Source organism: Miniopterus natalensis, chromosome 19 (genome assembly GCF_054644295.1).
Source record: "Miniopterus natalensis isolate mMinNat1 chromosome 19, mMinNat1.hap1, whole genome shotgun sequence".
In the NCBI taxonomy this organism is placed as follows: Eukaryota; Metazoa; Chordata; class Mammalia; order Chiroptera; family Miniopteridae; genus Miniopterus; species Miniopterus natalensis.
In genome coordinates this window covers 32,291,357-32,312,376 of record NC_142099.1, presented here as the reverse complement: position 1 = coordinate 32,312,376, position 21,020 = coordinate 32,291,357, and the positions used below count along the sequence as shown (strand labels likewise).

The 21,020-nt window shown below is 54.1% G+C and overlaps 1 protein-coding gene across 3 annotated transcripts in view; it reads left to right on the top strand.

The window, feature by feature from the left end:
• Positions 1-17,187, top strand: part of SOX13 (SRY-box transcription factor 13) — a 44,967-nt gene extending 27,780 nt beyond the window's left edge. The window contains exons 2-14 of one of the 3 annotated variants that reach the window (XM_016214921.2): positions 4,276-4,474; positions 5,604-5,715; positions 5,800-5,886; positions 9,006-9,178; positions 9,599-9,667; positions 10,010-10,124; positions 12,053-12,138; positions 12,271-12,433; positions 12,842-12,951; positions 13,098-13,194; positions 13,492-13,635; positions 14,509-14,725; positions 15,420-17,187. In XM_016214921.2, coding sequence (XP_016070407.2) covers positions 4,277-4,474; positions 5,604-5,715; positions 5,800-5,886; positions 9,006-9,178; positions 9,599-9,667; positions 10,010-10,124; positions 12,053-12,138; positions 12,271-12,433; positions 12,842-12,951; positions 13,098-13,194; positions 13,492-13,635; positions 14,509-14,725; positions 15,420-15,678 — 1,830 coding nt within the window. In that variant the 5' untranslated portion in view covers position 4,276 and the 3' untranslated portion in view covers positions 15,679-17,187. Of the gene's footprint in view, positions 1-3,273; positions 4,475-5,603; positions 5,716-5,799; positions 5,887-9,005; positions 9,179-9,598; positions 9,668-10,009; positions 10,125-12,052; positions 12,139-12,270; positions 12,434-12,841; positions 12,952-13,097; positions 13,195-13,491; positions 13,636-14,508; positions 14,726-15,419 lie in introns of those variants that run through there. The other 2 variants (XM_016214929.2, XM_087827677.1) reach the window with 2 other exon arrangements.
• Positions 17,188-21,020: the final 3,833 nt, after the last annotated feature.

Here is a 21,020-nt window from a genome sequence, read left to right as displayed (position 1 = left end):
GAGCACTTGCTCTGCTCCAGGCACTGTGCTAGATTCTGGGGCCACAGTGATGAGCAAAACCAGGTATTTTCCTCAGTGCCCTGAGTGGGGTTGGGGGTGAGTCAGAAATAAATCAAGCATGTAAAGGTATCATTACCAACTATATAAGTACTTTGAACACCAAGTTCAGGGTGCCATGAGAATGTAAAAACGGGCATATATTACAGAGTCTCGAGTGTTGGTGGAAGGCTCATTCGTTCATCTTGGGTTTTTAAATTTCCATTTACTGAGGAGGAAACTGGGGTTCAGAGAAGTTGAGACACTTGCTCAAAGTTGCACAGCAATTAATTGGGCATAATTTGGTTTCAGGTCTGTCTGACCCCAGAGGCTTTTCTCTCAACCAGTCAATTCTGGGAGCATCGTGGGCTATATGGCAACTTGATGGATGCTTACCCCGTATTATTTAATCTTCATGGACACCTGTGCAGTAGGGGTTATTATACCCAATGTATGGTTGAGGAGACAGAGGTTCAGAGGTTAATTAACTTGCCCAAGGTCACACAGGTCAGCTGGTGGTAGGGCAGGAATTTGAACCCAAGTTGTTGAACCCAAAAGCCTGTGAGTTTTCCACTCCATTCCATTGACACCTTTACAGACAAAGACCGCAGAGGTAAAGGAGCCTGTACAGGGACAGCCAGCTGCAGGGACAGAGCAGGGCTGTATGTCAACTGCATACCCTCCACCGTATTGCCCTTTCTTTATTTAGTTTGTCACATGTGACTTTTGCTCTGCACTTAGAGCTGAGATGGTTGGGGTCCAGAGTCTGGTACCCATGTTCCTTGGAGAGACTTCATGTCTGTGGGCCTCAGGCTGCGAAAGGGCAGGAAGGCTCTTCTTGAGAAGGCCTGTGCTCAGGGGGGGGAAAGAGGTGCCCATGGACCCTCTTCCCAAGTGAGGCCAGGAGGTGCTTTCCAAGAGGAGCCGACTGGTCGGCCTGTGCTGTTGCATCTCCACCGGCACATGGGTGCAGAGGGGACTAGCAGAGCCGTGCCCAGGGCCGGCCTGAGTCCCAGCCTGTGGGAGTAAAGGGCCATTGTCTGGGCAGCAGGATCTGGCAGGGTTATTCGGTGGGCACCACGCCCTGATGAACAGACTGACACCTCCCAGCCAGCTTGGCTGGTCACCAGAAGCCATTTTCTTTGTTACCAGGCGCTGGGCCAGAGGCCAGGATGAGCCACTGGGAGCTCTGGGAGACTGCTCCCTATGAAGATAATCCACAGTGCCCCACTGGAGGACTGGGGGCGAGGCGTGGGTAGGAAGGCCGTAGAGAAAGGAAGGACGCGTCCCAGTGCCGCTCTGCCCAACGGAAATAGAACAGGGGCCACATGCGTCACTAAGTTTTCTAGCAGCACATTGAGGAGGGTAAAAAGGGGCAAGTAAATGAATTTTAACAGGTGTTTTATTTAATCCAGCATTCTCAGAATAGCGTAAATTCAACATGTCATCAATAGCCAGTTATTTGCAGGCCATTTTACATTCTCATTCTTGAAAACCCAGGTGGATTTCGCACAGCCCCATTTCCAGAGGGACCGGGTAGTTACAAGTTCTCCGTAGCCTCGTGTGGCCAGTGGCTGTCCCAGAGGTGATCTGGACAGAGCGTCACCTCCTCTGCCTCCGCCTCGGGGCAGGGGGATGGACCCCAGTCAGCGTCTGGCACTGGGGAGGCGGCAGCCCCGTTCCCCCCGGGCCTTGGCCCCGACCCGCTCTCTAGCCACGCAGGCTGCCGTGGGAAGAAAGGCTCTGAGGTGGGGGCTGGAAGGCCACGGGCTTGGGACAGAGTGGAGGAGAAGGGCCCTTAGGACCCAAGTCTGGAGAAAGGAGGTGACCCGGTGGCCTGCCTGCGCCAAGGCCGGCGAGCGGTGGGTGTGGGCCGAGGTGTGGCGAGCCTGGCGGGATCAGAAGCCCACAGGCCGGCATTGTCCGCCTGTCACACTTCCTTTGGCTTTATTGCCTTTGTCCAACACCCTATTGTCTGGTTTCCTTTTGTCCCCCTTTCAGCGCCGCTGCCTTTTATTTCCCAGCCTGCCTGGTTGTTTTCATTTCTTTTGTCTGAAGTTCCTGAGAGGAAGGTTTTATTTTCAGCGGTTTGATTAATTCACAGCTTGAGCCCGGGTTTGTTTGTTATGTAATTGCTGCCCTCGGCTTCAGGATAATACCCCTCCCCAGCCCCCTCCCGCCTCGGGCTCGGGCCTGCCCGCACCCCTCCCGCGCCCGGATGGGCCGGCCGCCTGCCTCCTGGATGCGCTCCGGGTCCCGGGGTGGCGGGAGGGCACCCCGAGCGGGACCCCAAAGCCCTGCTGAGCTGGGTTGGGGTCTCTTCTTTCTCCCGGGCTGGTGTTCCCAGGGTCAGGTCAGGTCCGCCCCTCCTCACCCTGCAGCGCCCTGTCCCGGGTCCCACACCAGCCCCAGGGCGCCCTGCCCTTTGAAAGTGGCAGGAGGTTCGGGGCTGATCTGTAGGATGGCACCAAGGCAAACACATCTTACTCTGCTGGAATGCTTTCTCACTTATTTAGCGTGCTGTATGCGGCACATTCTGGCATTTATTACAGGTTCCAGAGCAGTTAGTTGGACAGAGTAGATGCGCTGTACAAATACAGTGCACCTGCAGTTTCATTTAAGGGGTGTTTTACCACATCTGACTTTTGCCTTGCAGTGCCCTCCTAAAAAATTAATGCCATGTAAAAAAATTTATTTTTAAATTTTATTTAACAGTGCTTGTCAAACTGGTATGTTTCAGAGCCACCAGGAGGGCTTGTTAAGCCAGACCCCTGGCCCCACCCACAGAGATTCGGATTTGTGAGGGACCTAGGACTTTGTGTCTCAAGCCTCCAGGCCCAGCTGAGGCTGTTTTTCTTTTGCTACATCCCAGCTAGCTGTGGCTTAACAGATACCACACAGGTGCTTACTGCTGCTGCCTGGTAGCGTCCTAGACACTGTACAAATACCAATTCATAGCCCATTTTACAGATGAGGAAACTGAGGTGTGGAGAGGCTAAGTAACTCACCCAAGTTCACTCAGCGGCTCGTTGGGTGCCCAAGGCAGGACCCATGCATACTTGGGGAACTTGCTTTGTAACCCCACTGGCCTCATCTCGGTGACTTTGGAGGGTGAGCAGGGGAGCCGTGGGGATCTGCCTCTCTGGCCCTGAGCCTGCCATGACCCCTGGAAACCACTACCCAGACCCCTGTGATCGCTCTGCTACTCTGTGGATGGGATGGGGGGGGGCAGCAGTGGGAGCGGTGGATTCAGAGTCTGCTTACGAGGACTGCAGATACCTACTGGGCCAGCTCTCAATGAGATACTGTAGCTACATATAAGAAAATGTTCCTCTAAAGAAAAAAACAACCACCAAAAAAAGAAAATGTTTTTCTTGAAGCCACTCATCCATCTCTCGGCTGTGTTTATTTTCCCACTTTTGGTCAATTTATGGATAAACAAAATAGTCCTGTTTTATCTCGTCTCTACTATGAGAAAACCAAAGAATAAATGTATTATATAGGGAAGCTGGTACTTGGTTTCCTTTTTGGGGAGTGGTAGGGAGTAGGGCAGACTGGCCAGGCCATAGTGGTACCTCATTTCCAGCCAATTGCTGCCACAGGCCAACTTTAAGAGAAGTTTAAATCCAAATTTTTATGATACTTCTTTATTTTTAAACGTTGGTAACTAATTACAAATTATGTATACACAGACACACAAACACACATACACAGACACACATACATGTATAACTTTGGCTTTTTTGGGCTGAGAAATAGCCACTTAACAACCTCTGGCCTCTTTACCTGGACCCATCACGCTACTAGGCCCAACATTGCAGCAGGCAAGGAGCACCAAAGGTTGGGCCCATCTTCTCTACAGCTTCCTATGAAAAAAAAAGAAGTCTGGCCGGCCTGGCTCAGCGGTTGAGCGTCGACCTATGAACCAAGAGGTCATGGTTTGATTCCCGGTCAGGGCACATGCCCAGGTTGCGGGCTGGATTCCCAGGAGGGGGCGTGCAGGAGGCAGCCGATCAATGACTCTCTCCCATCATTGATGTTTCTATCTCTCTCTGAAATCAATAAAAACATAGTTTAAAATAAAAGAAGACAGAAGAACCTTTGCTAATTTCCACTGTAGGTCCCCGGTGGGAGCGTCCGTCTCCTAGGAGTGTGCCTGTTTGGGGCTGGGGACGGAGGGTGGAGTTGCTGCCCCGGGTCTCGGGACTCGCCTCACTCACTCTGCCCCTCCTCCCTCAGGATGTCCATGAGGAGCCCCGGCTCTGCCCAGCTGGCCCTGGATGGCGGTAGCACCATGGTGAACTGTGCTGTCAAGTCAGAGGGGAGGAAGGAGCCCTGCCACGAGGCCCCCCAGGGCTCAGCTGCCACAGCTGACCCCCAGCCCGGAGACCCAGCCCGGCCTACCCAGGATGGCGCTGACCCCCAAGCTCTAGCCCAGGTGCCCAGCGCTTTCCCAGGGGCTCCTGGGTCAGTGTCCCCACCACATACGTCCATGCACCACCCCTGGCCTCTTCTTTAGGCCAGGCAAGCACCCACCCCCTGGCTGGGCGAGGGGCAGGCGGAAATGGCCATCTCTGGGGCCAGACTAGGTGAGTGGGGAGGCTGCCAGTTTCATTCGGCCGCCCAGCCGCGTGGACGTGGACTCCCTTCGGCGCTCACTCACCTGATGTTAACGCTCACCTGCGTGAGCAGTCTTACCCCCAGGACTAGTTGGAAAGAGAGGGTACATACACTCAGAGTTTGGCTTAGAGCTAATCGACCAGCTTTTTCATCTGAGTTAAGAAAAGCAGTCCTCTTACTGAAGCCGGAGTTAAATTGCCATTTAGGACAATACAGTTCCTCATCCTTAAAATGGAGCTGAACTACATTAGCAGTAAGGATTCTTGCAGTGATTCCATGTGAGAGCTGTAAAAAGGGAATATATAATTGAAAGCTAAATGAGGAGAAAATAGAGTTTTAGGGTTCTGGGCAGGGGTCTGGGAGTGGATTAGGAGGCTGGGTGGTGATCAAGGAAGACTTCCTGGGGGAGTGGGACCTCAAGCTGGGTCTTAAAGAATGGAGAGGAATCAGATGATGAGAGAGGGGTCAGTCTCCCCCCCCCAGTTTTTATTTTTATTTTCTGGGGGTCAGTGTCTTAAGGAGAGGTGAGGGCCCTTGGAGTAACCAGCCTGGCTGGAGTGGTGGGTAGATGCAGGAAGTAATAATTAATAACTGGTTTTTGGCCCCTGGCTGCAGTGGCAAACCATCCACATGCATTCACTCCCTTGATTCCGACACAACCCCATGACAGGGATGGTGCATTTCCATTTTCAGCAGAGGGGAAGTCAGGCTCCGAGAAGTTCAGGTACTCACGTGAGATCAAGCACCTGTGAGTCACTGAGCCTAGACTGAGCCTGGTCTCTTGTCTTGAAACCTTTTGTTATTTTTAGTATATCAGGCAAAGTCAGAGCGCACGTAGGGAAGGTGGGGAGAGAGGGCCCTACGGTGTGCATCTCCGGGGTGCTCAGGCCTTGCTGCAGCCTGCCCCCTCCCCTGGAGGTGACAGTGACATTCGGTGTGTCTTACAGGATTGCAGCTCACCAGAGAGCAATGTGTCCCCAGAACCCAAGAGACCAGGAGGCTCTGAGGCTGCCTCTGGGAGCCAGGAGAAGCTGGACTTCAACCGGAATTTAAAAGAAGGTGAGATGTTTGCCCTAGTTAGAGGGGCGCCTGGGGTGGGGCGGTGTTAGGACGGCTGATCCTCATGCCTTTGGTGTCTTCTAGTCGTGCCGGCCATTGAGAAGCTGCTGTCCAGTGACTGGAAGGAGAGGTTTCTGGGAAGAAGCTCTGTGGAAACAAAGGATGTCAAAGGTGAAGGCTGTGGGGGTGGGCAGGGGAGTGATGTGTGAACCCCTGTCCCTTTTCCCAGTCTGGCCATGCAGTCTAGGCCTCAGGGCAATTCTTGGGGCTCTCTGTGCCCTCAGACTTGGCCTGTGCCACTCTGACTCCTGCCTGGCCTTAGGGTCAGCACGTCCCTCACCTGGCGCCCAAGCATGAGGTCTGGCTCATTCCCATGCGGGAGAGGCCTGGTAGGAATCAGATCTCATGGGTATGGGTTTGGGCTGTTATCAGGGGCCCTTATGACCTAGGCTTATCGTTGCTACTTCCCAGAACTAACTATAAAATGATCCCAACGTTCCCTCTCACTTTTGAAAATTAGTTATAGGCCACAGGACCTCACTAAGTGAATTAAAGGGCTGCTTAGTGGGTTCATTAGAGTGATAATTTCCCCAATGTGGTTGATCACACTCACAGAGGGCACGTATTTACTTATTTGCAAGAGAAACTAACCAAATTTAATACATACATATGTATGGGAGCCCCCCACATATGAAAGAGTCAGAGACCCCACATGCATGAGAGGTTCAGAGCTAGAAAGGGAACATGGGTATAAGACACTCTGAGCTAGGGATGAGGCAAGGCACCTGGGGGGCTTCAAAGGGTCATTGCAGGGTGCTAGGAAGAGCAGATGTTTAGGAAATAAAACTTTGCCCTGTCATACAGGTGGGTCAAAAAGAGAGTATCCCTGATAATCTCTTATTATGGGCAAGGCCCCTAATTCAAGTTCTTCTAAGTAGTTAGAGGGAGGGGCAGAAGTTTCTCTTGAGCCCAAGGCTAAAATTGACTTTAGCTCAAAATAATCTGCCTACCACAGAAGCACATCTTGGGGTGGCTTGTTCTGAGCCCCCACAGTTTCCTCCTCAGAAACGTCCCTGGAAGCTTCACATTGCAGAAAATGAGCTGATCAATCGTTCTATCATTAAACCAGCCTTAGTCTTGAGGAAAATTCAGTTAAAGTTGTATTTCATTTCAGGAGGCGGTGATACCAGTGGGCTCCCAGAGTTAAGCCCGTGGCGCAAGCAGTCAGGTATTAAATAAGAGGCATCTTTATGAAAACAAAAGAAAACAAAGGTTAATGATTGGAGCAGACTATAATCTTGGTTTGTGAGTTCCAACGACAGGCAGTCAAGAAGATTTCTAGATGTCTGGCTTGAAGCATCTTTAGGTGGAGTGAAGGCAGGCAGTGACAGTCTTAGAGTCTCCTGGTCTGTAGTGTGAATGTCTTTGGTGATCTTTCTGCAGCAGGCACAAAGATTGTCCATAGCTGAGCTGTGGTTGTGATTTCTCTGAGGTCTGTATCAAGCTGGCCCACTTTAGCTTCTGTGGCCTTGGAAAAAGGGCAGTGTTAATGCTCAATGACTCCAAGTCTAAGGGTGGGAGAATGAAAATCTTAGTTTGGAGAGTTGCAGCCAAATATTTAAGAAAACGGGAAGAACTCAGAACCCAGTCCAGTTTATAGGTAGAAAATTTTATCTAATATCCACAGGGTATATGATAGTTTGTACTGAAACAAATTTTCTCTCTAAAATCACCCCCATCTTTACCAAAGGTAGCCACATTAATACTTACAAAATAAGTCTAGTTTTGTTAAACTTGGCCTGATTATTTGTATAATTCCAGCAAAAATAGTAATTAACCACATAGGCTCTTTTAAATCTTCTTTGCTGGAATTTTTCATAAGGAATCTTCAGGTTGAATTTAACAAGACCTCTCTCAAGGCCTGAAAAGCCAAGGCAAGGACTTGCCATCAGATGTTGACTTCAATACCTATACGTTTGGGTGGGTTCCTCTCTTCTGAGGTTTCTACACCTGCCAAGAAGTGACGTTCTTTATTCACATGGTAATGCTGCTGGGAGCCCTGTAAGCAAGGTACCAGGCCAATGTTTCCAAAGGTTTTTATTGGTTCCAGAAGTCCATCTTAATTCCTTAAAGCTGTCTGTTCATATCTGAGTCTATGCTTCTCTCTCAAATATGACATTCCCATCAAAGCCTTAAAGCCAGTTCCCAACTGTGTCCTGTTATAAGGGGAACAGATTCGTACTGAACTTTTGCAAATGTTGCCATAAAAATAATAATATTTATTAAGAGTTTCCAAATTCTGGAAGGATCAGGTAGGGAGAAAAATATGAATGTTTCAGTACTGCTTGCAAAGAAAGGTATAATTTACCAACTTGTTAAGTCATAGGAAGGTGAAGAAAAACAAGTTTCCTTTTATCTGGAAAACAAAAGATTTAAACGTTGGTAATCTCAAACAGAAAAGGCATGAAATCCATCAGTTCATTTACTTCTGTGCAGTTGAACTTGTTCTGCTTGAATCTGGTTTTGCCATTAGTTCTCTTGACCTTGCCTGATAATTGAGGGTGACAGGGTCAGCGATAATTCCAAGAAGTTTGCAAAGCTGCCCATCAAGGTCCGTATGATTTGCTCAGTCTCATCACAGAAGGCACTTTAAAAAATGCAGATGCCCAGGCTCCACCCCCACCTACTGAATGAGAACCCCAGAAGATGGGGGCCCGGGCATCTCTGTTTTCCAAAGGCTCCCTGAGTAATTCCAATGCAAATGGTCTGAGGCCTTGCTAAACTGGAGGGCAAGGAAGCACTAACAGTTATTGGTTGAGGACCGTGTGCCAGGCCCTGGACTAAAAATTTTACATTCATGGCCCCTTGAACCCTGTGAAGTGATGATTATTAGTGTGCTCATTTGTATATTAAAAACGCAAGTGCAGAAAAGTTGGTGTCTTACCCAACAGCTCCCAGGCTGGATGGGTTCAAAGGGGGACTTGACCCCCTATTTGTCTTGCTCCAAAGCCTGAGCATGTCCCGCTGGGCCGCTCCTGTGGGATGGTTGTGCACCCTGGCCCTGTGGCACTGGGCACTTGAGCATGTCCACGGGGCGGGCAGGGTCAAGATGCCCCACCGTCGGCGTTGCCTGTGTCTGGTGGTTGTCAGGGCAAGGCTCACGTGTCAACCACCTCTGTCACTCAGCCCCTAATGGGTGTGAGACAGCAATTGCTTAGTAAATATCAGATGATGGATGGCTGGACAGGTGAACAAACATAACTCAATGGTGACTGTTTCACTTGGAACAGGGACCCAGGAGAGCCTGGCAGAGAAGGAGCTCCAGCTCCTGGTCATGATCCATCAGCTGTCCACCCTGCGGGACCAGCTCCTGACGGCCCACTCGGAGCAGAAGAACATGGCTGCCATGCTCTTCGAGAAGCAGCAGCAGCAGATGGAGCTGGCCCGGCAGCAGCAGGAACAGGTAGGCTGACTTGCTTCCTTTCCGGGGAGGGGGCTGTCAGGACCTAGAGGGGAGCATCTTGGGGGCAGGACTTTACAATGCCCGCCTCCGGGGCAGGTGGGGTGGGGCTCCTGGGGAGGGGGCTGTGGGCCAGGGCTGAAGGATTCCCACCTCTGGCTATTCTTAAGTCCCTATGGGGGGTTCAGGGTAGAGGGATGCTGAAGGGCCCCTCCGCCTTCCACCCCTGGCCTCTGAGGGAAGGTGGAGCTCCCTGCAAAAGGGGAATACATTCTGAGGGCTGGCTGTTCTGCTTCTTGCCCCACTCAGCTCTCCGTGTTTGCAGCCTCGGAGGGCAGGGTGTGGTTGGGGCCTAGAAGGCTCTGGGAGGTGGGACCTGGGGCCTAAGCCCAAACCCCCTTTGCCTTCTTATCCCTCTGCCAGATCGCCAAGCAGCAGCAACAGCTAATTCAGCAGCAGCACAAAATCAACCTCCTTCAGCAGCAGATCCAGGTGAGGAGAGGGGAGGGCTGGGCATTGGGAGAGCCGGAGCCTGAGGGCTTGACACCTGCTTGGAGGGAGAGACAGGCATGACTCTGAGGAGGGGACTCATTCCTACTCTATTCCCCTCCCCTGCCCTCTGTTTCAAGGGAGGGGCCCAGAATATCTTCTTCCCAGCTGGGCCCTGAGGGCAGGTAGACAGGGGCCCAGGAAGGTGGCATGGGATCAGACAGATCCTTTGGAAGACTGTCTCTGCCCCAAACCCTGTGCCTCTCATCCTTGAGTCTACCCCTGTCCAGGGCTGACCATAGCTGGGTAGCCGTTTGTACTCACACAGGGTCTGTTTGCTCTCAGCAGGTCAACATGCCTTATGTCATGATCCCAGCCTTCCCCCCAAGCCACCAACCTCTGCCTGTCACCCCGGACTCCCAGCTGGCTTTGCCCATTCAGCCAATCCCTTGCAAACCAGGTGAGTGGAAGGGGAGGCCCCTGAGATAAGGGAAGGATCAGGCGCTGTGTAGTTGTCGAGGGCCATGGGGGTGATAAAATGTGGACTTTGAGCTCAAGGAATTTATAATCTCGGGAGGGAAAAAGAAGTACGCCAACCACCAGGGAAGCTGGAGAGGTTTCCTGTGGCGTTTGACTGGGTCCTAGGAGAGTGGACTTGTGAGGATGGAGCTGGGAGCTGAGGGGAGAGGGCACCGGGTAGGCGGTTCAGGCAGAGGCGTGTGACTGGGTAGAGGGGACATAGCTGGGGAGGGCAATTGGGACCGAGCGTGGAGTTCGGGCTTTATTTTGTAGACTGTGGGGTGTGCTTGAACCTTTGAGTAGATGTGTTGTCACGCTGACTGTGAGGATAGGGAAAGGAGGGGGAACAACTGAAGGCAGAACACTGGGTAGGCTGCTCTTGAGGTGATTCTAGCCCTGAACAAGGGCAGTGACAGTGGGACAGAGACAGAATTATTAGGCCACGATCATGGATTCCTTGGGAGTGGTCATGGGGACAGGGCAGAAATGCTGCCCATAAAAGCCCCAGGAAGGGGGGTAGCTTTTAAGCCAACTCCTCTGGGCCACCCTCCCTGTTCCAGGGGAAGTCCAGGTAGGTGAGTTCTGATGGGTCCACCATCAAGCCTGGGCCGTGGGCACAGTTCACTGGTCAGCCCCACTGACGCTACCCTGAGGGAAGATTCCAGGGAGGGCTATTGGGGAGGCTGGGAAGGGTTGAATGGGGAGGACAGGCCAACAGCACAAACCGTGGCAATTCCAGGTGAAGGTGGAGCAGAGCCACCGGGGTGAGGAGGGCAGGGACGTGGTCAGGGGAGGGGCCACATGCTTTCTGGACAAGGGAGGCATGAAATGAGCTGTGGAAGACCTGGACTGGCCAGGGTTCCACCTGCTTCATTTGCTCCAGAATTCTAGGAAGTAGGGGGCCTACATGTTGCCAAATGCCCCTTCCTAAAGCTGAGCGAGTAGTCCTCAGCTCACACACCTTAGATGGTGCCCCACTGCCTCCATGTCAGCATGGAGTGCAGACTCCAGAGCTGAGCCTTCACAGGCCTCTGAGCCTTGCTTGCCCATCCTGTGCCAGTCTCATTGCCCACATCTTGCTCTCACACCCATCACTTCATCCCCCTGTCCTGCCAGCATTAGCTCACGTCTCTGCCCAAGAGGCCTGCTCCAGTGCCCCTGTCTGGAACAGAGCTCTCTCAAATGCTGTCTACTTGGCCCATATACCATGGGCCAAGTGGTTAGTAATTTGTATACATGACTCTCTCCATCTGAACTGTCAGCTCCTTAATTCTGGGCCTGTTTGAGAAGACTGAGATAGTCGAGGAAGAAGAGAGTGCCATGCAGAGGGGAGAGGACAAGCTATAGAGTCTAGAGTACCAGGGTTCAAATGTCGGTGCTCCCACTGATTAACTATGTGGGCAACCCATGTAACTCCTCCAGGTCTCAGTTTCTTTATCTGTAAAATGGAATACTATATTGAGCACCTATTATATACCACAGAGTAAGGATTATTGTGAGGTAATGCACAAGAGACAGACTACACAACAGGTAGCTGCTTTTGTATCCTGCACATAGTAGGTACAAAATACAAGTATCTGGAGTGAGTAGATGGTGTCCCTGTTCTCATTTCACCACAGATTTGGAACTCCAGGTCGGTGGGTTGGGAAGGGCAGGACAGGGTGACAGTGCCTGTTGGTGTGCAGGGCAGTGGTGGGGAAGCCATAGGAGGCCCTTAGTAGCACTTTGAGGCCGGGGTGGGCGGTGGTTGGGAGCAAGCTGGGCCAGCTCCGAGCCTCTGTCCGCTTTGCGCTGCTGGGACCTCGTCAAGCAGGGTGTCTGCTGTTCTGTGCTCATCCAGGACTTTTCTCCTTGCCGCCTTTTCCATAGTGGAGTATCCGCTCCAGCTGCTGCACAGTCCCCCAGCCCCAGCTGTGAAGAGGCCTGGGGCCATGGCTGCCCACCACCCCCTGCAGGTACTGTTCCACCGCTTCGCGAGCTGGGCGCGCTGGCTGCTGCCTTGACTGTTCTGGGTGTGCTTGTGCCCTCTGTCTCTCTGGGGGGCCTCCATTGGTGTCTCTTACCCTCTGCCTCTGGGTCCCCCCTAGGAGCCTTCCCAGCCCCTGAACCTCACAGCCAAGCCCAAGGCCCCCGAGCTGCCCAACACCTCTAGCTCCCCCAGCCTGAAGATGGGCAACTGTGGGCCCCGCCCCCCCAGCCATGGAGCTGCCACCCGGGACCTGCAGTCCAGCCCTCCCAGCCTGCCTTTGGGTAAGCTTTCTACCTCCTGCACCGTTCCCTGAGCCCTTTTCTAGGGGAGGGTCAAGAGTATGGTATGACCTTGGGAATGACCTTTCACCTCTGTAGGTCAGACCTGCTCTGATGGGCCCCTTTTAGTTTCAGTATTCAGTGTCTCAGAAGAGCTCCTCCTTCTCTTTCCCCACATCTGTCTGGGCACCCTCGCCTCGGGTGACTCCGGCCACTGGGTTGCACAATTTCAGGGCGTACTGTCCTTATTTCTGTTCTGTTGGCACAACAGCCCGTGTCAATGGCACCCCCTTGGGGATGTGCAGTGCAATGGCCCCAGGAAGGGGCAAAAAGGAGCACAAGGAGGGGCACGGCATGAACTGGGGTGACCCCTCCACTCCCTTCCCGTCCCCTCTCTTCCTACCCCCATAGGCTTCCTTGGTGAAGGGGACGCTGTCACCAAGGCCATCCAGGATGCTCGGCAGCTGCTGCACAGCCACAGCGGGGCCTTGGACAGCTCCCCCAACGTGCCCTTCCGTAAGGTATGGGCCCCACTCTCCTGGGCCTGGGAGCAGGGAACAGATGGTGGCCAGGGTGGAAGACAGGTTTGAGGCCACAAAGGGAGAGGTCGGGGGGGAAGTGGGGTGACACAGAGGGGCTGATATACAGGTTGTCCCGTCCATCCCAGGACCTCATCAGCCTGGACACGTCCCCAGTCAAGGAGCGACTGGAAGAGAGCTGCGTGCACCCGCTGGAGGAAGCTATGCTGGGCTGTGACGTGGACGGTGAGGGCTCTGGGCACTGAGCTGGTGGGCCCACCTCTGCTTCCCACCAGGGCCCAGGTGGGGCAGGTCATATCATTTTCCTTTCTCTTCTCTCCCTTTGTCTGTGGAATCCCCATATGTATCTGTCTGTCCCTGGGTCCCTGGCCTGGCCTCTGCCAACATCTTGCTGCTGGCCGTCCCTGGGTGCTGTGGGAGCCCTTGGCTAGAAGAGGGTAGACTGTAGGTTGCTTCTGCTGGCCCTGGCAGACTATCCTTGCCCTAGACTGGCTGCCCTGCTGACTCCACCCCTGTCCCCAGGCTCCCGCCACTTCCCTGAGTCCCGGAACAGCAGCCACATCAAGAGGCCCATGAACGCCTTCATGGTGTGGGCCAAGGACGAGCGGAGGAAGATCCTCCAAGCCTTCCCGGACATGCACAACTCCAGTATCAGCAAGATCCTCGGTAAGGGCCCTTGGGTAAGCGCTGCAGGAGCTGTGGGGTTTCAGGAGCCCTAGTTCAGCAGGACACGGTTGCAGGAGCCACCCGGATCTCTTTGGGGCCTGCTTGGCGATAGTCCACACCATGCTGAACTCTGGTGGAATCCGAAGGGGGTGTGGGAGTCAGGCAGATGTGAGGCAGCTGGATCCTAAGGTCTTACACCATTGTCTGGCTCTTCTGCTAGCACCTGCACCCAGGAACTTAAGGGGGGTGTGTGTGTGTGCATGTGTACCTACACGTACATGTGAGAGAGAGCCTCCTTCCCATCTTTGCCTAACTAACCTGCTCCACTGTTTGCCCAGACCCTTGAAGCTGGCTGGCTCTGGCAGGAAACAGGAGATACTGGTCTTCTTGGGCTGTCAGTAGAAAGGTTTTTGAATTAGGAGGCTAAGGTGGGATATAGGGTGGGGCAGGTGGGGCTAGAAGGGGGCAGTTGTTTTCAAGACTGAGGCTACTCCAATGTCTGTGCAGGTCTCTTGTGAGCACAGACACCAGATATTTTGTCCTGGGCAGGGAGCCTGTTTTATTGAGCGCCTGTGGTAGCTTCTCTTTTCTTTATGCAAATCACACAGAGCAGAGGCCTCCCAGGAGTTGCTGGGTAGCTTGGAATGTGTGTGGGTGCTGTGTCTGAAGCTGGCAGTTGGATGCCTACACATGCCAACTTCATTCATTTGCTCAGCACCCATGGAGCATCCACGTTGGCCCAGGTTCTTGCTAAGTGCTTGCACATATATCTGGGAACCAAAACCTTCTTGGCACTTCCAGGGCCTGCAGGGGGCGGGGGGGGGGGGTCAGCAGAGCCCAGCACTGACTGCCTACCCCCGGGGGCTGGGCTAGGCTCCCGCTGGAAGTCCATGACCAACCAGGAGAAGCAGCCCTACTACGAGGAGCAAGCAAGATTGAGCAGGCAGCACCTGGAGAAGTACCCGGACTACAAGTACAAGCCGCGGCCCAAGCGCACTTGCATCGTGGAGGGCAAGCGGCTGCGGGTAGGCGAGTACAAGGCCCTGATGAGGACCCGGCGCCAGGATGCCCGCCAGAGCTACATGACCCCGTGAGCAGGCCCTCCCTGGGCGGCTGAGACCGTGTGCACATGTGCCCGTGTGTGTGCAGCTCTTGTGAATGGCTGGGTGTTCATGTGCGACTTGCCTCTGTGTGTGACTGTAGGGGTGCTGTGCGTGTGTATTGGCTGCGTGTGTGTGTGAATAGGTGTGAGCATTGCGTGTGCGTGGCTGGGCCTCATGTGGCTGTAGGGGTGCTGTGCATGTGTGTTGGCTATGTGTGAATATGTATGTGCATAGGTGTGTGTGAACATTGTGTGTGGCTGCAGGGACGACTGTGTGTGGTGGGTACCGAGTGGCTCAGGATGTAGATTTGTGACTAAGTGTGGGGGACTGGCATGGATCTGGAGAAATGTGCCTGTGGATCCCTTCTGACAAGCTCTGTAAAAATTCAGGGATACTAAAAACCGAGGTACTCATACAGAGGATTCCTGACTTGACTAAAGTATTTAAATAGTTTCCCAAAGTGGGATTCAGCACAGTCCTCAGGAGTGTCTTTTGAGCACACCCTGCGACTACATGTGTGTATGGGGCTATAGCTGACAATGTGTGGCCATCAGAAAGCAGACCGGGGGCAGAACGTGTGTCTTGGAGCCAAAAGCGTATGGGGTGCTGAAGAGGCTGGAGGGGAGCTGGGGGGGCAGAGGCGAAGGTGCTTCTGTAACCCACCTCCTGTCTGCCCCGAAGCTCGCAGGCAGGCCAGGTGCAGATGAGCTCCCCAGATGTCCTGTACCCTCGGGTGGCACAGCCCCCGGTGGAGCACTATGTGCCCCGAAGCCTGGACCCCAACATGCCTGTCATCGTGAACACCTGCAGCCTCAGGGAGGAGGCCGAGCCCACGGAGGACAGGCACTCGGGGGCCGATGGAGAGATGTACCGGTACAGCGAAGACGAGGACTCCGAGGGCGAGAAGAGCGATGGGGAGCTGGTGGTGCTCACGGACTGATCCCGGGGAAGACCTGGCCTCGAGCAGAGGGCACAGCCAGCTCGCCTGGACTCTGTTGGTACTTGGACTTGGGTGTGCGGGAGACGGCCGGCTGTGTACTTGTAGATACAGGCCCACTCCCCCACACCTGCAGGCACACCCGAGGAGCTGCTGACATAAGTGGCTAGGGCCTGCACTGGGGTGACAGTTGAGCTGTCTGAGCTCCTTGGTCCTTGGGGCTCATGGTCAGGGGACATTGTATGACCCTCCCCTCCTGCAGGTCTACCCACCCCAGGGGTATGGCAGCTCCAGACCCGTCTCCCTGGAGCCACGTGCTTTGTTTCCATTCTTGTCCTGGCTGGACCAGCCACCATGGGACCACACCCCCCGCACCTCCTCCACATACATGCACTGCTCCTCTGTCACCAGGGTCACTTTGTACTTTGTGCAGAAAGGTCTGGCTGTCCCTCTGATTTTATCTTTTGCTAAGCCCTTTGTGCCTCTGGCTGCTGTGTATGTGTGTACGCGCGTGTGTGTTTTCATCTGTTCATTCATTGCATATTTATTGAGTGCCCACTGTGTGCCAGGCACTGTTGCTGAGTCCCTGTGGGTGTGTCTCTTGATGCTACTCTTGCTTCTCTGGGGGCCTCTTTCTGGGCTCTCTTCGTCCCCAAATTGCTACCTCTGTCAGTCTGGGTGTCTCAGGTTCTGTGCATCCTGTATGCGTTTCTCTCCATCCCTATCTCTCTGCAGGGCCCTGTTTGTGTCTCTCTCCCTTCCTTGGTGTCTGACTCTGCCCCTCTGCCCACTGGTCACTCTGGGTCTCTGAAGGCCCTGGGCCACCCTGCCCTCCCCTGCCTACCCTTTTACCCCCGCCCTGACCCTTGCTGGTGGATTCCCACAGAGCCATTTTTAGTTCTGAGCAGCAGGGAATGTGCTCAGCCTCCAAGGAGCTCTGTCCTGGTGGCCCAGACCCTGGTCCCAATCCAAGTGCCAGGAGCGGGAGCAGAGGGACTGATGGCGCACCCCTTCCTGTCAGTGACAGAGGCCCTGGAGAGTGGGGCTCCCATGGCAGCTGGTCTCCATTCCTCCCTCTTGAGCAGGGGACGGGAGGGCTCTCCAAGAATAGAGAAGAGGCTCATGCTCTGTCCCCTCCACACAGCTCTGCCCTCGCCCTGCCTGCCCTGCACTCTGCACTGGGGGACTTGCCCCTGCTCCTGATCACGTTCGCAAGGTATTTCCTTAAGAAAATGAAATCTCACTGGCATGACTCCAAAGATCCAGGTGTGTCAGAGTCGGAAGGGAACCCCAAATCCCACAGGGGCAGATGTGGAGTCTGTGCCTACCCCTATCTTCTCCCCAAAGCCCTACTTCTCTCCAGGCTGTTTCTTTTTTTATGACTGTAAACATAGTGCTTTATTTTGTTAATAATAAGATAATGATGAGTAACTTAACCAGCACGTTTCTCCTGTTTACACTCGGGGAATTTTTTGTTTTCTGTTAGTGTAATAAAGGCAGATCATTTCAGCATCTGGCCCTTGCGGGGGAGGGGGAGGCAGGCTCACCCGGGGATCCTAAATGCGCTGCCAGCTTGGGCACCACCGCCCCCTGGTGGCAGCTGGAGGGAGCTCCAGGCATGGGACCTAGGAGGAATCAGGTGAGCAAGGGAGGCTCAGGCCCCACGCCCCCGCCAACCCACCTCACCGCTCCCCTGCCTGGCCCCCGCCCTGAAAGCGCACCCTGAATGAATGAGACGCGGCCCTTGCCTCAAGGTGGGGAGCCAGAGCCAGACCTCACCGCAGAGTGTCTGCCTAGGTCCTAAGAAAGAAGGTGGTAACGCTGTAATGAGTCAGGAAGCCTGGGCTCTCCCCAGAACTAACCACATGGCCTTGTGTGTGTGTTTTCGGCCGGGGTGGGGGGTGGGGGTCAGGACTCCCCTTCAGGCCTTACTGTCTTCATCCAAAACAAGGAGGTGAAGCCTTATCTGTAGCTCTTATCCTTCTAGAGGTGCCCTTTGGAGTAATGGAAGCCATGGACACTCCATCATCCCAGAAAAGTGTGCACATGGACACCCCAAACCCATGTACGAGTCCCCCAGGATACTAAAAACAGGGTCCCTGAGGATGTGCTTCAGGGCTCTTCTGTGACCTTAGGCTCTGAATGAGGATTTCAAAGAACTACATATCGCAGTAGAAGTTACAGTCAGTGAGACCTGAAATGGGTACATGGTAGATTAAAACTCTCAAAATGCACATTAACAGGGATCAATAAAAAGACTAACTCTTGTTAAAAAAAATTAATCCTGTTAATAAAGCTGAATGACAGTTGTGAGTTAGATTTAGGCTGGAGTAGTAGAGACATGTGTTCACAAAAAGGGAGGTGACAAGCCAGTGTACACCACACAGGCCTGGTCCCAGGTGTCTTATGGCAGTCTTAGCCCCTCAGTAGAAAAGGCCATTGTCCCACTGAAGGGGCCCAGGGACAGGTACCCTGCACGGAAGAGGACTGGAGGGATCCTAGTGGACATGTGCTGGAGGCATGGTGGAAAGAGGAAACTAAGGTAGGGTGTAAAGGGTAAGACTACTTTCTTCAAAGCTGTCAGGTGGCCACTACAGTCTGTAGCTCAGGAGGCAGAACTGGTGTCTTGATCTTCTTGAGGGTCAATATTTGGCTTAACATAAAAAACTTTTTGACAAAGATGTTCAAAGTGGTAGTGAACTTTCCAACATAGGAAGTATCCAAGCAGAGGCTCTTGAATGCTGGAAAAGGGGTTTCTAAATTAGAGAGGGTGCTGGTGAGAGAAATTAGGTGTGGTTGACTGCCAGGGCTACAAACTTGGGACTGAAGGCTCCTCCCAAATTAAGGCCGCAGCCTTTGGATCTAGGGGTCATCCTGGCTGCTGACCTTTGGTGGTTTTTCCCAGCCCAGCCTCCCAGAGCTTTAGGCTTTCTCTCCTTGACCCTCCCCACCGATTTCCACTGCGGAACCCGGCTTCCCTGGCCACTCGAGAAGTGCAAGTGGTCCTTGGGCAGAGAAGGTGGCTGACCGCAGCGCCTGCCCTCTAGTGGTCACATGGGAGAGTTGCTCATTTCAACTTCTGTCCATCTACCCCCATCCCTCCGTTCTCCTCCGCACCCCTCTGTTCCAAACCAAATGGAGGGAGCCTGGTCAGGACACCCCAGCTAGGCTCACCCTCACCCCCTGCCAGTCCCGAGTTCCTCTCGCTTCCCAACTCCCAGGTGCTCTGTGGCTTCGGAGCCTGAGGCCAGTACTGCCCGCCTGCCCCTCCAGGAATCCTTGTCCCACCCTCCTCAGCGTAGCTGCTGAGACAGCCATGTGTCCTGCATGCTTTAGGACGGGAAAAGCCCTTCTTGGGAACCTGCGGTTGGTGTCCTGGAGCCCCACCCCCTGCCCAGGAGAGGCAGGATGGGGGCAGGTGGGTTGGTTACAAGGCCAGGAACAGAATGTCCTGATAATTATCAGGATGGCTGGGTCACGAGCTCATTCTCTGCCCTCTCTGTGCCTCTCCTGCCCCGGCCAAGGGTCAGAGCCCAGCAGAGATGAATGCCTGCCCAGGCATGCCTTGCCGGCAGGGCCTGCTGAGGGTCTAAAAAGAGGCCTGGGTGCTGCTAGTCTGGAGCGGCGGTGGAGCTCCAGGCTTTGTGGGGGAGGAGTGTGCTAAACTCTCACCCCTCCTGCCCCACCTGCCCTCTCCCCTGGAGAATTGGGAAATAAAGATGCTTTTCCAAAGAAGGCAGCAGGATGGTGCCTGCAGGTTAACTCCCTCGTCAATGTGGTGACCAGGGGCCAGAGGGGTCAGGATAGTACCGGGGTGCCCTGTACCAGCCGTTCCCTGCTCACCACTATGACATCAGGACCCAGAGGGATGGAGATAAGCTGCCTTCACAGTGGTTATTCCTGCCTGCAGCTCCAGAGGAGGACCTGAGGGGAAAGGAGAGCAGGCACTGCCCTTCAGTTCACAGGAAGGTGACACCGTGACCACTTGACCCCACAGAGAACCCTCAGGGCCTGCCCTGCCTGCTCCTGGCACCATCCCTGTGCCAGGCACACCTTTCCCCACATTCTCCACTGGTACCCCTAGGCTCAGTCCTGCTCACTGGACCCAGCCACAATAGATCACCGTGACCTTGAAGGCAGTTCCAGCTGCAAGTACCAGCTCAGCTCAGCAGTTGCCATGGAACCTTGGTACTTCTGCAGGCAAAAGCCAAGCAGCCAGAGTCCAACACACGGGGCTGATACTGCCCCTAAGGACACTGGGCACCTTCTTGGGGAACCCTGGAGGCATTGCTGCCCAGGCCTGGGAGGGCAGCCCTAGCAACCTGGCTGCTGAGAGGGGCACTCCAGCTTACCTTTGGGCTCCTGCCCTCCCCTCCCTCTAGCCTTCTGAGAAAGTGACAGATGGGTTTCAGGCAGAGCAGCCACCTCCAGCCTCCAAATACTACCAGCCAAAGAGGACCGAGGAAGAAGTCCACAGTCCTTCCCTTCAGTGTCTTAGTGGTTCATCTGGATAAGGCCAAGTTCTTGGAATCCACAGCCTCGTTCACTCTAAGCAGCGTTCTCCCAGGGCCAACCAATTCTAGCAAGATAGTCAAAGGCAGAAACCACCAGCCCTGCCCAGGTCTACCCCAAGCCAGGAGCAGGGGCCTGGTAAGCCAGGTGCATGAAGGGCACGGTGGAAAGTGTGTGGCCAAGGGGGATCCCAAAGAGAGGCTGGAACACCCCACCTCCCATCACAAGTGTATTAGTCACACCCTCCAGTCAAAGCTTCGTCAGCTGCACTCAGACACAGAGTGGTCCAGAAATGGCCATTTTAATGCAGAAAAATCAAGATAAATTTACAAATGAATCACTTTATGGGCCCAAGCTGAAGGCCCCAGGGGCTGTGAGGGCAGAAAGGTGGTGGAGGCTGTTGAGAGTCAGAGACAATGATCTCAGCACCTTCAGACAGATCCTCCCCAGGCTCTGGCAGGCCAGGAGAGCCCTGGTCCCTGCCCCTGCTCCTTGACTCCCACTAGTCAATCCCAAGTGGGTGGCCACAGAGAGATCCTTGGAAGTGGGGGCCTGGAAGGCAGGGGAGGGAACAAGGCTGCTGGCTGCTGTCCCCTCCAGCCAAACCACAGCATGAAGTTGAGCCAGGCTCTGGAGGCCCAGGACGTGACCACCCCCTTGCCTTCCCTCCCAGCAGGCTGCAGAGGGACACAGCACAGAGCAGAGGGGCACAGGAGAGCATGAGTCCTAGGACGGAGGTTTGGGAAGGGGCTGATTGGACCTGGCTTGGAGAAAGGTATCTCAGATGAGGCAGTTGCTAGGGAGGTGTCAAATCTACTTCTACACCACCTTCC